The sequence below is a fragment of the Falco biarmicus genome, chromosome 8 (assembly GCF_023638135.1).
Source record: "Falco biarmicus isolate bFalBia1 chromosome 8, bFalBia1.pri, whole genome shotgun sequence".
Lineage (NCBI taxonomy): Eukaryota > Metazoa > Chordata > Aves > Falconiformes > Falconidae > Falco > Falco biarmicus.
Genome location: NC_079295.1, coordinates 61,905,740 through 61,920,717, shown reverse-complemented (window position 1 = coordinate 61,920,717; position 14,978 = coordinate 61,905,740). Strand labels below are relative to the sequence as shown.

General features: G+C 40.9%; 1 protein-coding gene across 5 annotated transcripts in view; it reads right to left on the bottom strand.

Moving 5' to 3' along the window:
• Positions 1 to 14,978, bottom strand: part of TRPC7 (transient receptor potential cation channel subfamily C member 7) — a 73,116-nt gene that overhangs the window by 42,593 nt on the left and 15,545 nt on the right. For 3 of the 5 annotated variants that reach the window (XM_056350431.1, XM_056350432.1, XM_056350434.1), the window contains exon 2: positions 7,014 to 7,196. The exons of the other annotated variants lie outside the window; for them this stretch is intronic. In XM_056350431.1, the coding sequence (XP_056206406.1) occupies positions 7,014 to 7,196 (183 nt within the window). The remainder of the gene's footprint in view (positions 1 to 7,013; positions 7,197 to 14,978) is intronic. 5 annotated transcript variants of the gene reach the window in all.

Sequence of the window (14,978 nt, the reverse complement as noted above, 5' to 3'; positions counted from 1 at the left end):
ACACCACTCAGGATGGAGAAATGATTCATTCAGGCCTTGAGAGGATGGATGTATGGGCAGGAAATAACAAAATGAGATTCATCTTGGAAAAGAAAAGAAATTAAAACATCTGGGCAAAAGGAAATCATCAAACCACAGATTTTAGTGGAGGAAGGAACCTTGCTAATGAAATACTCAGAGAGATAGAAAGACTTTCTGTGAAGAAGGGAAGTAACTCCTTCCCTTTCCAATCTCTGACAAAACGTCTCTAATATGTGATTAAAAATGTAAAAAGAAAAGATTACATGGATAAGCTTAAGAGTCCAGAATGACCACAGTGTTTCTACTGTTCTCATAGATATTAAATTACATTTGTACAGTATCAACTGGTTTTCCAGTGATGGAAAAGGGAGACACTTTTCTTCTCACCACCACAGTACAAGCCATCAACGATGTCACAAGAGTTTAGTTAAATATTCTTGAGACTAAAGGGTGGGAAAAAATTAACCAGGGATTACAGAAACAAAAGCAAAAAGCCAGCTTCCTGAAAGCCTTTTTTCCTGAGGAATTCTCCTCCTTGAGGATTCACATTTACATGGTAAAACATAACCCTGTCTCTTTCCAAGCTGTGTCTGTGCTTGTTACAACCATTGCAGTACAGAAAGATCAATGTCTGTCCCATGGGAAATTCCTAAACTTAATTCTGTTCCAAAGAAGGACAAACAGCCGCAGGAGAGATTTTCTGGGACCTGCCCAGCTCAGAAAGCTGTGGAGCTGAAACATTTCATCTGGGTTACCGAAATGTCATTTTCCATCAGTGTGGAGGCTAAGGCACCGGCTGTGCACGAGGCAGGGGCACTGTGCCCCGCTGTGCCCCCTCCCCGGGCATGGCACTGCGGGAATTTGCAGGATAACGGCAAACTGAGAGCGCACAGAGCTCGCAGAGCCATAGCTGCCCACCATGGCACACGGCACAGACCTGGTCCTTGCCCTCCAGAGTGAGGAGTTTCAGAGCTTCTGGTCACCCTTGGACTTCTGCCCTCTGTTCTCATGTGCTTCTCTTGCACACGCCAAGCTTTTCCAGTTACCCCTCCTAAGGATGTGCTGGCTGAGCTCAGCACCGGCTGTGCTGCAGGTTTTGTGGGGCAGAGCCATCCCTGCAGCAGGAGCAGAGCCGGTCCTTTTCCCCATTCAGGGACTAACCCTCTCCAGCCGCCATGCGAGGTGGAAACGCTGCAGGTGGGACCCCAGTTAATGGTGAGAGGGACCCTGGCAAGCATTTTGTGCACAAGATATTGTGCAGGGTAAAACTGCATCCTCTGAGCAAATTGCAGCAGTTGATAAAAGCTGGGACTTCTCCTGCCCTTGAGTATCTGAGTCGCGTGACCAATGCAGTGAAAAATTATAATCTAACGCAGCCATGAGTATTCTGTTCGGAGCATCCTCCATATGTTAATTATTAATAATACAGCCATGAGAAAAGTTCCTGTTCCAACTCTCTATTAGATAGGATTTACACAGCCATCTGGTGTTCTGTTTAATTCTTATTAATATTTTTTTTTCAAACCCAATTTGTGTGTCTTACTGTTAATTAAATTAAAACTCGTGAAAGAAATATGTGCTCTGGCTTTGTGATGGCTATGAACTGAGCTGCTGAGAGAACAGAGGGCACTCGACATTTGCAATTAAAAGTATACAGCAATGATAATTCTGACATTGGGAAAGAAGGAGAATGAATGTCACCTCCTACAGAGAAGCAACAGCTTTAGACCTAAAAGTAAATGTCAACATATAAGACCCCTGCCAACATTAAAGGATGACAAGAAAGGAGCATAGTAGGACAGACAAAAATGAGAACAAAAAATACGAATGGCTCTGTAAAGCTGATATACACCAGTAAAATGGTTTTGTTGTGGTACCTCAAAACTGTATTTTCCCTCTATGGGTTGCCCAAGGGAAGAATCCAAGACAGAGTTGTCCCAGCCTCTGTATCTATGCCTCTCACAGGTAGAAATTACACTCTGACTCAATTAGAAATGAGTTCGCATGCACACAAAACCTGTGCTACCCTTACTTTTCCCGTATCTGATTAAAAACAAAATTGCTTGTTTCAAAAAGAAAAAACATTATTTTGCAATTTTCAGTCAAGAACACAAAGTAAACTCCTACTTAGATGCTGTAAGCCTGCATGAACAGCTGAGAGCATCCTTGGCTCAAGAAGCTCAGGATCAGTTTTATTTTTTTTCCTTGGGACCAGAACTCCAATTTAGCAGCCCAAGCCACTTTTGGCTATTATCCACCAGAACCATCCACCCTAAATTAATTCCTCTTTCACCTTAATGCTGTTTTTAATTTTGCCATTTCCCTGAATAGCTGCTGGACTCCGCCACAGTCTTTGCTGTCACACTGTGACTGTTTCCCCAGCCCTCTCCTACAATATCCAAAGGAACGACCTGGATGGTCTTACTACAGCATCAGCAGGGTGCTCTGCTGGGAGACAATAGTAAACTTGCAACAATCTCTTAACATGGGCTAAAAGTCCCTTTCTTGGAGAGGATCCAGTACTCAGTAAATACTCAAATGTTTGCAAATTGTTTGTTTTGCACTTGACAAACCGTTCCCGTTGTTACAGCTCTGAGGAACCATGAATCATTAAGACAGCTAATTTGAAGGGTAAATGGCTCTGGAAAACTTGATGGGACCACATTTGAGTGCAGTTTTCCAAGAATTCCGGGGTGCAGGGTGATTATTTAGTTCTTTCAGGAAGGGTAAAGAATTGGTGTAATACAGTGTTTTTAAAGACCACTTTGTAATCTACTATTATTTTAGCCTTCTCCGTGCTGTGAAATATGCACAAGCATAGTTTCTTAATTCTTCAGTGACCTTCTATATAAAGTTCTTCAATTATATTAGAGCCTTGAACTTGCTTTCTTGCCAGTGTCTCATATGTGCTTTGCAGAAGAAAAGGGTGGGGTGGGGGTGGGGAAGTCAAGTGAAGTCTGGAACTTTTGATGTTTTCTTGAATGACTTTCCAAGATTCATCTCAAATTTTGTAAATTAGGAAAAAAGGGTAAGCATGAATAAGTTTGCGTCCTTTCAGTTGAACAGAGAACTGATTTTTTTGGAGTAACAAAGGGGTGAGGTGACAGGGAACTCTAATGGGAAGTACAAAGGAAAAAGTGCAAAGAAAGATCATTTAGGGCCTGGACAAAAACCTGTTGTAGGTACCAGCTGCGGGTTTACTGAGGAGGTAAGAAGGCTTCAGTCCCCTTTTCAGCCCTGATGTGCAGGAAAACCTTGTATGCACCGGGAAAGCGTGGTCAGTGAGCAGGTCTGTGAACGTCCAGCTCAAGGGCAGGTTGCTCCCGGACCTGGTGGTTTTCAAGCAGGGCTTTGCCCTTCAGAAAAAGAGAGGAACAGAAGCACATGGTTTGGGCTAAAAGCTCCCCAAAGGCTGATGGCTGAGCTCCCTGCTCTGTGGGCACAACACACGTGCACTGTACACGCAAGAGAGTCACAGCCTCGACCTCCAACCCGGTGTGATTTATTGGGGATCGCAATTGCTGAAGTCAAGAGCAAGAAGATACTGTGTTGGAACCAAAATCAAGACTCAATAGTTAAACTGTGTATGTAGCATCAACTGCACCCCTAAAATTTTCAGCTGGGGACATAGGAAGAAAAGGACAAAAGATTACAGAGTTGATTTAAACCCATAAAATGCAATATGATGCCACTCAGTTTCAAAATTCTGCTCTCTCAAATGCTGTGAGCTGGGCAGGGGGTGGGAGAAGCTGGTAGACCAGCTGCTACTACTACAGAAAAATACCACTCTTAAGACACTGTGGCTGTAGGAGGGCTACGAAGTAACAGGAATTTAAAAGAACAAGGAGGATTTTAAAAGTTTGTGCAAAGGCCTGATGAAGCTCTACAGATGTAATTCCTGCCTAAGGATGTGAGCCCTTGATATATTTCTCAGACTCTGGAAATAAAAGTGTGATAAAATGCAGACTGCAGCACCAGCTGTAAAAGTAAAATTATGGATATTAAATAATAATTTTCAATATGAGTTGTTCTCTGCAAATTTTCATCAAATAAAGCCTACTGTAGGCACTTAGAGTATAATATGGAAATGTGAATTAAGAAGCTAATAGTAGAAATAGATTTTTTTAAACATCAAATATTTCTTAAAGTTTCAGATGCAAATGCAAATATCTAAATATTTAATCTGGATACTAACCTAATGAGAAAATGGCCAAAACATAACAACTAACACCTCTTTTATTTTGTTTTCTCAAATGATTCTGAAGTCCCTAAAGCTGTCTTGTCTAGGATTCTTGCTGTTCATGGCAAAGAACAAATATAACATACTTAGGAGCTCTAAGTAAAAGCATCTTTGTTTCCCTGGTTTATCTAGAGCTTGCTGAGCTGAAGAATGCAAAACTGACCACCTGAATATTGATGCCAATGGCAGAGGTGGGGAGCAGGGGTGGCATGCACAGATGTAGCCCCTTCATTAATCTTATCCTGCCAAATAAACTTCCGGGGGGGGTGGGGCCGTCACTTATGCCTGTGAGTCATTGCATTAGCTTTAAAAAAGTGGCTTGATATTTATAAAATCTGTCCAAGAATTGATCTATTAAATATGTATAATAATTCCCCCCTCCCCCATTTCACCCCTGTCTATTAAAGGACTTTCTTAAAATGAAAATAGATTTCAAAGCACAGGCTTTGTATGCATAAGCCTAAATATTTCTCATCTGGATAAAAACCTTGTACCTGAAATCTATTGCCTCTTGAGGAAATCATTACTGTGTTACCGTAACACAATCTCTTTGTTCAGCAAGTGTGATAAATATCAGTCTATTATCATAAGTCACTGCCAATAACCAAAGCCATTTATCTGAATGTGTCTCTGCATCCCACAAATGGAACTATCTTACTTTTGAAGTAGCAGTTAAATGCTCGTCTTACACACAGACATATACTGCCTGCTGAAAAGGATATTCTGAAAAGTGCTAACCTGAGAGTCAACATGAGGTTGGCGAACGTTCGTGTTTGTGTTCTGTAATTAGCGTAACAGTTATTACCGGTCAGCAACAAGTTGCTGTGATCCAGGAAGGATGCTCAGATTTCCTGAGTGTAAGAAGATATTTATACAGAAAAAGACCAACTGTACATCACCTACTGCAGATGCTTCAGGTCATTTCATGCACTATGAAAAGGTGCGTGTATATACAACATAAGAATCAGAGGAAACGATCCTCTGAAACCAATCAAGCTAGGAAGAGTGTGCTCAAAGCAGCACAGTAACTAGCAGCAATTTAGCTCTGGCTAATGGTCCTGGTATCTAAAGGATGACACAAATATTTAGAAGAATATACAAGCAAAATATCACAGAAGTCTGTGCTTTGAAAAGGCTCAAGGTTCTGACCAACTTCATGGTAAGTCTCAGATCACAAGTCACTGGGGCTAGTCCTTGATAAGGTGTTATCAGTGTCTTAGATTAGCTCATTTTCAGAAAGCAAGCAAGTTTGGCTCCCTGTTACCAAAGCAACAGCTTCAACAACTAACCTGGACCCAGCTTCTTGAAAGGCATCTCCCTAAGAGTGAACTGAGATGTTATGCTCAGTTTTGGTGATGGAACGATAACATAGACACAACATCCTAGGAGGAAATATTTAGGTCCATGCTATGTGCTCCTGCAGGAAAGCAATTCATTTCAAATAAGAGTTTTAAGATTCTCTTTAATTAATGGCTTTCATAACAGGAAAAGACCTTCTCTATCCAGCACAGCAGCACAGTCAAGAGGCAAACTGAAGCAGGTGGTGGGTTTGGGAGGGGAAAGAGAGAGCAGATGTTAGCTTGAAATTTTGGAAAGCTCTTTGAGTCGCATAGCAGGAGCCCAGTTTCCATCAATGCATATTGTAGCAGCAATTAATTGGGACCACCCAGGCCTAGGGTTTGCCAGAATCAAATTTTCCATTCACACAACATACTTCCGTAAAGCTGAATGTTTGTTTAAAATACTTCTAAAAGTCATTCAGTTTTCATGTTTTTCCTTAAAATATATGTCTTCCTTCTGTTTTGTACATTTGGGGAAATCTGAACTCTTAGAATACAGAGCCAGAGCTTTGGGAGAGTGGAAGCTGGGAATCTGTCACTTTTTATCAATATTTATCACTTTCACATGCTTTCAAAAAAATCAAAATTCCAAGTTAATCAGAAATTTATTTTTGAGGTTTTGATATAATTCTGAGTAAAAATTACAAAACTTTTTTAAAATTGAAATTCCACTTTCCATCACACTGCAGTAAAGAGTCTTGACTATGGCAAAATTGCTACTTTTTGTGTACGCTCTTTCTATAACAGTACAGAAAAGGTAATATTTTTGATAGTTGCAACATTTGCAGATTAACTAACAGGGGATGTGGACCAGCGCTAAGACGTCAGGGAGCATTGAGAGCAGACAAGGAGACTTGGTCTGCTGACTTCAACCAGGCTGCAGAGTCCATCTGCCTGAGTCAAAGCAGAAGATCTAGTTTTGAACCAAAGGCAGATGGTTTGGAAATGGTGAGGATCTGGACTAAGTTCTCTGATCTTATAATTTGTGGGCAAAGATGCCAGAGCTGCTGGCTAGGTTCATCCCTTCCAACCATGTAAGTCACAGTGAAGGAAGGAAGACCTTCGGTTTGGTATAGCAACAACTTTTGGTCCCTGCTGAGGTCTTCAGAGATTCAGAGTCACAACCTGCACAAGAAGCGCTGTGCCCTATAGGCAGTCCCTCAGACCAGCTATACGTCCATGTCTATCACATTCAAATAAATGCCATACCTGCTACAGCATGTCCTTTGCGAATAACCTTCTCCATACGAAAGTATGTGAGAAAATGCAAATCAAGCCATAAACCACAAAAATTCTAGGGATAGTCCTGATCCCACTGAAATCTATCTTTCATATATTATTTTTCAGGTGACATCAAGGCAGCATAACTTAGATGTGGAGACATTACCCAGGCACCCAAAGAAATAGCTTACCTTCTTGACCTCATATTTAATAGCAAGTTTAATCCTGCTCAGACTTGGCCGGTGGTGCTCAGGGCACAACTGTATGTTCACATCTCCATTCAGAATGGCCTCTACTTCTTCTGTGTCTCTGCACAGGTCCAGCACCCCCACGACAAAGTCCTTGCATTGCATAGATAGCTTCCTGTAGTCGTTCTAAGGGAAAACAGAGAAAAACGAGTTAGTTAATTGTGCACTTGAAAGCATGCCTCAAACAAACAAAGCAAGCAAGCAAGGGAGAGAGCAGTTGTCAGCAGGGTTACTCCTGCAAAACTACTGTCTGGAATAGTAAGAAAGACTTGATTTCACCTACGGTGTAGCCAGCTTTTCACAAATACACATCAACTCCTCCAGACTGAATTAGCAATGTTTCTCTCAGCAGCACAGTTTGCATTGCAATAGAGCATGCTCTACAGAACAACAAGTAAATGATTTATAGAGACATTTTGATTTCAAGCAATCATTTCATCTCTCCTCTCTGTGTAGCATATCTTCTAGGAACGTGAAAAGATAGCCAACTAAAGTCCTGCTAACAGGTCAGAATTTACAGCAATTTTACAGTTTAGATTCTTTCTTTAATAACTGTCAAGAAGTTTTGGACTGGTACAACAAGCTGCAGCACCCCACACAGATGTATTCAAATAAATTATACAGTTACAATACCATATTCGGTTTCAAATTTGTTACCTAACAATTTGGTTAGCCAGCCTTGGAAGAGCATCCAGAAGATCATTTTTGTCCTAACACTTCTCCAGGAAATAGGACTTCAGGAACTCAACAGGATTTCCTGGAAATAATTTCACCTTGCAAACCCAAATTACACTTACGTGAAAAGAGATAGTATGTAGCTGACTTGGTAGAGGGCTAGAAGAGCCATGTCAGTGCCTTAAATTAAATTGTGATTGATTTTCACATGCTGACACTTAAAAAATGAGGAAAATGCCACCATCTGAGTAAATGCAGCAAATTAGAACACAATTAAGGCTACCATTAATATCCTAACAAAATGGTGGTATTAAAGACTCGGTGCAACAAATAGAAATAATAAGCATAAGACAAGCTCTTACTGACTTGAGAGATCATTTCAAATTAGGTTTGATGAGTTAATTAAATTCAGCAGCTTATCTAATTAAGCCAGCAGCCAAAAAAAGAAGATCGTTAAACCTGGCTTTGATGAAATGATATGAGTAACCTGGCTTTATATGCCTATATTTTCTAGATTATTAATTCGAACATTTACACATAGCAACATATTAGCCTTCCTTGTTAGGCAAAGATCTCAAAGCACTGTGCAAACATTCATTAATTAGGCAGAACAGCACTGTCAAAAATATGATGTTATTAGAGGTGGCTAAATTTCTTACGACAGTTTTTCCCCTTCAGAATTGAGATGTCCTTGATAATGATTTTTTTTTAATAGGTTTAGTTTAATGGCTTTGCCGTAAGTTTGACTTTGCTTGTGATGTGTATGTGTCCCCCAGCTTTGCTTACTGTGCTGCCCTGTGTGCTGAAGGCTATGAAGAGCTATTTCACTCAGGACAGAAAAATTCAGTTGTCACAGGGAACCAGAAAGCCCTCCAGGGCTGGGATTAGAAAATTCTGGCAGAAAGGGGAAGATGCCATTTCTGATAGAGGTTTAGGAGAAAGGGAGGAGGAGGAGAGCTGAAGAACAGCCTGTATTTTAGTGATGATACCTTCTGCAAGGTGGAACTTGTATGTTTACATCCTCTTGTCTACCAAAAAGGTCGGAATCTGGGTTTCCCTTTTCCTTCTTGAGTGCTGTAATCAGACCTCGTGTTCTTATTGGGGTGTTCATAAATGAAGATCAGCCAGAACGTCAAATCTTAGTTAAAGGGAGATACAACAACAAGCAGCGGTTTATCTCTGGTAAAGCAGGTGCATGCCCCGTTGCAGAAATGGGGAAGACTTCTAGAAATGTGCCAGTTCAGTGCACTAAGATTTAATATGTCCTCAAGGTTCGGGCGGAAAATGATTGTACATTCACATTTAAATGTAGTACCTAAGTATCTGGTGGTGATAGGGTTTGTAGAACGAATGTTATCATGTATGGGGTGAAGTAAGGTCTGAAATGTAAATGAAAGACAGATTGTACTTTATGGATCCAAAGCACTCTAATCAATTCCGTGCTTTAATCTTCACCATACCAAAATGAATTTCAATAAATAGAAAGCTTGTCTGTTCACTGGCAGAATAGATGCCCAAACAAAAATATCAGCCTGGAAGTAACTACAGGAATTGTAACAGGACGGCAGACATAGATAGATCTGAAGATAGATGTAGGTGTGGGATGGAATGCCTGGCTGCCCCAGGTAATGGAGACACTTAATTAGCCCAGCAGGTTAGAATAAACAAGGTGAGAACTCTGCTTAACTTTAGTTCCATTCTCTATGTACTGTTTGCAAAGTTCACAATGTTATCTCTTAGCCAGCACATTTTAGGTAATTCCCATCACCGTTTCCACATCATCTGAACAACTAGTATGTATTAGCTCAGATTATTTTTCCTTTTCTGCTTTCTTTAAGGAAAGCAGCTTAGTTAGCAATTAGGAAAGTGCTTCTAAAGCAAGTGTAAATGGCAGGCTCCCAGCTGGCAACTCCATCAAGACCCAACTTTATTCACATCTCCAAGCCTAATGTTTTTACTGGTTCCATACATTTGCAAAGACTATGAATGATTTTTCTGCTCAAAACTATTTTTAAGTTACTCCAATTTTTAAGTAGAGACAAGCAGCAACATAACCTACCCAGGATACAGGCTGTATGAAGAAAAATAAAATAAAGTAAAATAAAGTAAAATAAAGTAAAATAAAGTAAAATAAAGTAAAATAAAGTAAAATAAAGTAAAATAAAGTAAAATAAAGTAAAATAAAGTAAAATAAAGTAAAATAAAGTAAAATAAAGTAAAATAAAGTAAAATAAAACCTTCCAGCCAACCCGCAGCCAGGAAAGAGAGCAGCTTACTGCTCTCAGGAGACTTTGTTCATGTTTTAAGACAAGCCTCAATGATCACGGAACCTGCTGTGTTTTTCTGACAATCCCTTTTACAAAAGCATTTGTCATCGTTCTTTGTTCTGGCTTCCTTAACGCTCACAGTCAGCACAGAAAGTCCTGTTCAGTCTGACAGTGAGAACACAGCCACTCAGTGACTCTCATGCCAGTGTCTTTCCCTTTGCAAGCACAGTTTATTGGCTTCATCTTTACTAAAAACTGAGATTAGTAGGAGACTGACAGCCAAGCTTCTCCTGACCCTGGCTTGTATAATGTAGCTTTGATGACACAAGCAGAAATTACCTACCTGCATATAAAATACGGAATCGCAAGTCATGAGGCACAGTAAAAAAAAATCAAGGATTCCAAGATTTCCAAGCAGCATGCAAGCTATGTTGGTGCATGTGCCAGTGCCGTATAAATTGCCTGTATTTCACACATTTGGAAGCTTCTGAGATCCTGCACACCCTGCACAAAGGAGTGCTGTGGTGGTGCTGGGGCTTGCTTTTGTGTAGGACAGAAGGCTGCAGCCCCAGGGCAAGGTTTAGCGAGGGGAGGAAGAGTCAGGAGGAGGAGGTGAAGGAGAAGCAGGACACATTTCCAGTTACTTTTGTTACACCAAGGTTTGTGAAGATCTGAGTCCTGAGGACTTCTGGTGACTGCCAGCAGACAGAGGGGCAGACAGCCAGTGGGTCTTGGGGTGCAAAGGGCCAGTCCCCACTTCACCACTGCCTCTGCCAGCTGGGTTTGACCCCTAAACCATGCAATTCATGGCCCTCCTGGTCCAAATGTGTTGCTGGGGGCAGCTATCATGGTCGCAAACCTGGCCAGGCGGTGGGCTGCAAGTGGGGGTCCTCTCTCCCACTGCAACAAGCAGCTCCTGGTTGGAGACATGAAATTCAGCTCAGTCCTCCCAGCAGCATTGCGGAAACAGAACTGGCAATGAAAATAACCCAAACCCTCCTGAGTGCTCCGATTAGTTACTCCGTTACAGAAATCTGAGGATTATGAGGTTCATAAAACAGATGGATCTTTGCAGTAATGAAAACCGCAAATCATACATGAGGGATGCTGAGGCCTCATCTTGACAAGCTGAGCACTGTCAAGCCTCAGGGAGGAAGATGAAGGATACAACTAAATGCACGAGAGAGCCAGTCTGCTTCAAATAACACATGAAACAGTGTTTTATTTCCTATAAAGACAGCAGAGAAGGATCAGAATAATGCTTGAGAACATTACAATATCATTTTTAAAAAACTAGAACATAATAAAAGCATTCCAAATTAGTCATTTCCTGCTTCTAACAGTGTTGTGCATGTGGAGTTAAAAATGTCTAATTTTGCTGTTTTGAAAAGGCTGATGGTACTTGTCATTCACTGCAATTTCTCTGAGTACCCTATTATTATCTGTTGATTATGTTCTAAATGAACTCTGTCATGTCTCCACATCTGTTCAAAACCACCCAGATTTCTTCAGAAAAGAGCTGTTTCAGGTCAGGGGGATGCAGCCTGAGTAAAAAAGTTAAGTGAAATGAGAAAAAAGTAAGACTGGCAATCCACCTTGGATAGTTAATGAAAAAAATCCTATTTGGAAAGCAATCACAGTCAAGGCTGAAAAGGAACGTCACTGATGGGAGCCTACCTCTGCAAGGCCAGCACTGCAGGTGCAGTTTGGATGGCACATGGAGAAGTCTGGTGTCGATGCTGCAATATATTGTGAGAAGATCTGAGATTTGTTGAACCCCCTCAGTGCAGGTGAGATTTCACCAGAAACTGGAGTGGGACCAAGGGGTCAGAAACTAAGGTCAAACAACTTTATGTGCAATTCCAAACTACCTTCCCAGTCCCAGATTCACCAACACACTTGGGTTTAAGTCCTGTTGATGTCAATGAAATGCTGGCAAACGTGTTTCAGTGCACTGAAGCAATCTTTCAGGCATCAGGAATTTCAAAGTGGGATGAGTCTGTCAATCAACCTGCAGTTTTTTGGTTGTAATCATTGTAGATTATTCACTGCACAGTTGTTACTGGAAATGGGGCCACAGACTCACAGGAGAGTGCATGACATGCAAATACGGAATGACTCGTACAAGTGCACTGTTTGTGAAAAATCACTCCCTGTGTCAGCATCTAGGACATTTAATTAAATTCACTCTTAACAGTTGCTTCCCAGTAACGTGTAAAGAACAGGGTAGGAACCACAACCCATCATCAGATATTCTAACAGGGATAATTCTAAGATCCAGTTTTTACTGCTATCCTGCATATGCCTAATTGTTCTGCTAGCCTATACTAAAGCTTCAGGGTCAGACTTCTGATTAGTATCACAGATGAGTTTCTCTTTGAATAAAGAACCACATATCTGGCTCAGAATGATTTAATCTATAGACCTTTTTCTAGAAAAAAAGCAACTTAATGCTGCTTATCTGTACACACACAACACCCCCCCCCAGTAAAAGGAGGAAAAGAGGAACAGAGGCAGGATGATGGCTATATATCTATATATGAAAGCTACCATTTCTCAAGGGCACTGCCCATAGTATATTGTCTCATAAATCTATTCCACCAGAATCTGGGGGCTTCCACACAAATTCAAGACTTCTGGAACTAATTGACATGAACATCCAGCATCTGTGACTGGAGCACCAGAAGCCCCTGTGTGCTCTCAGTGCGTTCACAGATTGACTGCGTGACACAAACCTACTGAATCCAACCTCCTGTCTGCGAGCAGCGCAGGAGCTGTGTACTCGGCAGTAAATCTGTCATTTCTGGGTAGCATTAAATTTGCTGTGCAAATGAAAGCTGCAGACACATTGCACAGAGCCTCCCTTTATGTTTCCTTGAAGCTCTTGGCTCTTTATATTTAATCTACATCACATATACACATATATCACAGAGGGAAATACTGCATTGCTTAGATTAGCATTTTGAGAAGCAGCAGCAGAAAAAAATATGGAGAAGTAATTCTGTAAACATAAACAGAAAACTCCCCCAAATAAAAATGTTTGGAGAAAGAACACAGAGGTGAGTCAAAGGAGGGGGGCAGAAAGCCAGTAATATTACATGCTAGATTTGAAATGAGATCTTTAAATAAACCATCATGTCAAGTATTCAAAATGCTTATAAATATTTACCAATTAGATATCACATGAAATACGCACAAGCCAGTTTAGAAGCTGTTGGACAAATTTCCTTCTGGGTATTTACACTGCCTGGGACTGGCCATATGTTTAGGAATGAAAAAATGCACAAGGCCAGTGGGAGGGAAGGTGATGAGAGGAGGTGCAAGGAAAGGACCCTGCACTGATCCTGCTGATGGAGCCATTATCTTCTGAAGTGTGCTGAGCACCACTTCCTAAGAGCTCTGTTGACTGTGCACATAACTGCTGGCAGGTTCAAATACAGCTGAGTGCATTTCTATTGTTTCCAGGCTAAATGCCTACACACATAAACTGCGCCAAGGCTGCGCAGTTAATTTTCCAGAAAACGCAACATCAAGTTGGGTTTATGTTCTTTTGCTTCTTAAGTGGCAGCACATCAGCGATTTTTTGCAGCTTTGGGTGTACCATGTCATATTCAGTGGGCATGTCTCTGAAAATACAGCCCAGTGCTCATTCAAAACATTTCATTACTCAGGTGTGTGTTGCTCAGTGTGGCTGGAGGTAGCAACAGATGCCGCTGGTTCATTTTTTCAGTGATCCAGACTTTGACTTTTTCACCTCCAGTGAGCATAATATAATAAGCAATCTGTTCAGATACAAGAGTTTGATATTTCAGAAGTGTGTCTTCTCTGGTGCTTTCCAAGTAATTTGTACCGTTCTAAATGGAGCCAAGATAAACATGGCAACGGTTTGCTCTCCGAAGGATGCCAGGCTGCAGCGCGGTGGAGCCGAGGGGCAGTGGCTCCAGGCATAGGGGGGGGTGGGGGTGGGGGTAAATCTGGTGAGGGAGTGTCAGGAGACACCAAGAGATGTGTCCAAAAAAAAAGCCCAAGGATAAAACAGACAGTGCTGTCTGTGTTGACATTATTTTTGGCTGAAGAAGTCCAGAAAACAATAGTGTGCTTTGACTAAGGACCGAAAATTGTGTGACTTCCAATAAGCCATGAAAGTAGCATCCCTTCCATCATTACAAGGATTTCATTGGTGGTTGCATTGACTGATTTACCATCAGAAAATTTTTTATAATGCGTCTTTTTTTTTTCTTTAATAAGTTGGGCTTTTTAGCTGCAATTCATCTTTCCATATGCACTGCAGAAGCTGATCTCTGAAACAGCATATTCCTTCAACAAGGGGATAGAGGAGGAAGAAATCAATCAAAACACTGCCTTTGGATTTGACCTTATACCTATTGACGAGTAGATATATCATATCCTTACAGAAGCTAACCAAGATGGTGTTAATGATTTCTGTGATGGAGTTAGAAAATCCCTTTAAATTTGTTACTGTACTTTTACAACATCCTTCACAGATCCAGGCATAGGTATAACCTTCAACAATCACGTTCCAAGAACTTTGAAGCAGGAACTGTCAAAAGCACCAGAAGGGATAGGTTTGCACCACCCTCTTTGTTTCTACTCTTTTGTGCTCTAACTGTTATGTATCTAAAAACTGTAATGTATCTACAAACTGTACATAATCGCTTCTGGGAAATCGTTAGTTTTTGTGAAAACACAGCTTCTGTGGGACCAAAACCAATGAATAAATTTTGCAAGCTCTTTCCATCAATAAAAAACATTGGAAAATGCAAAATACTTCACATTGATATTCCCTTGAAACAATTATTTATAATGCTGGGGTTTTTTTCTTTTTTAATCTAAAATTAATGGATGGATTATTTGGGGAATAAGTCAGGGATCCATTCATATAATCCCAAGAGAAAGCCAAGGACTGAGACTGAACACAATTCCTGACTCTTTAGCCAGGTTTTAG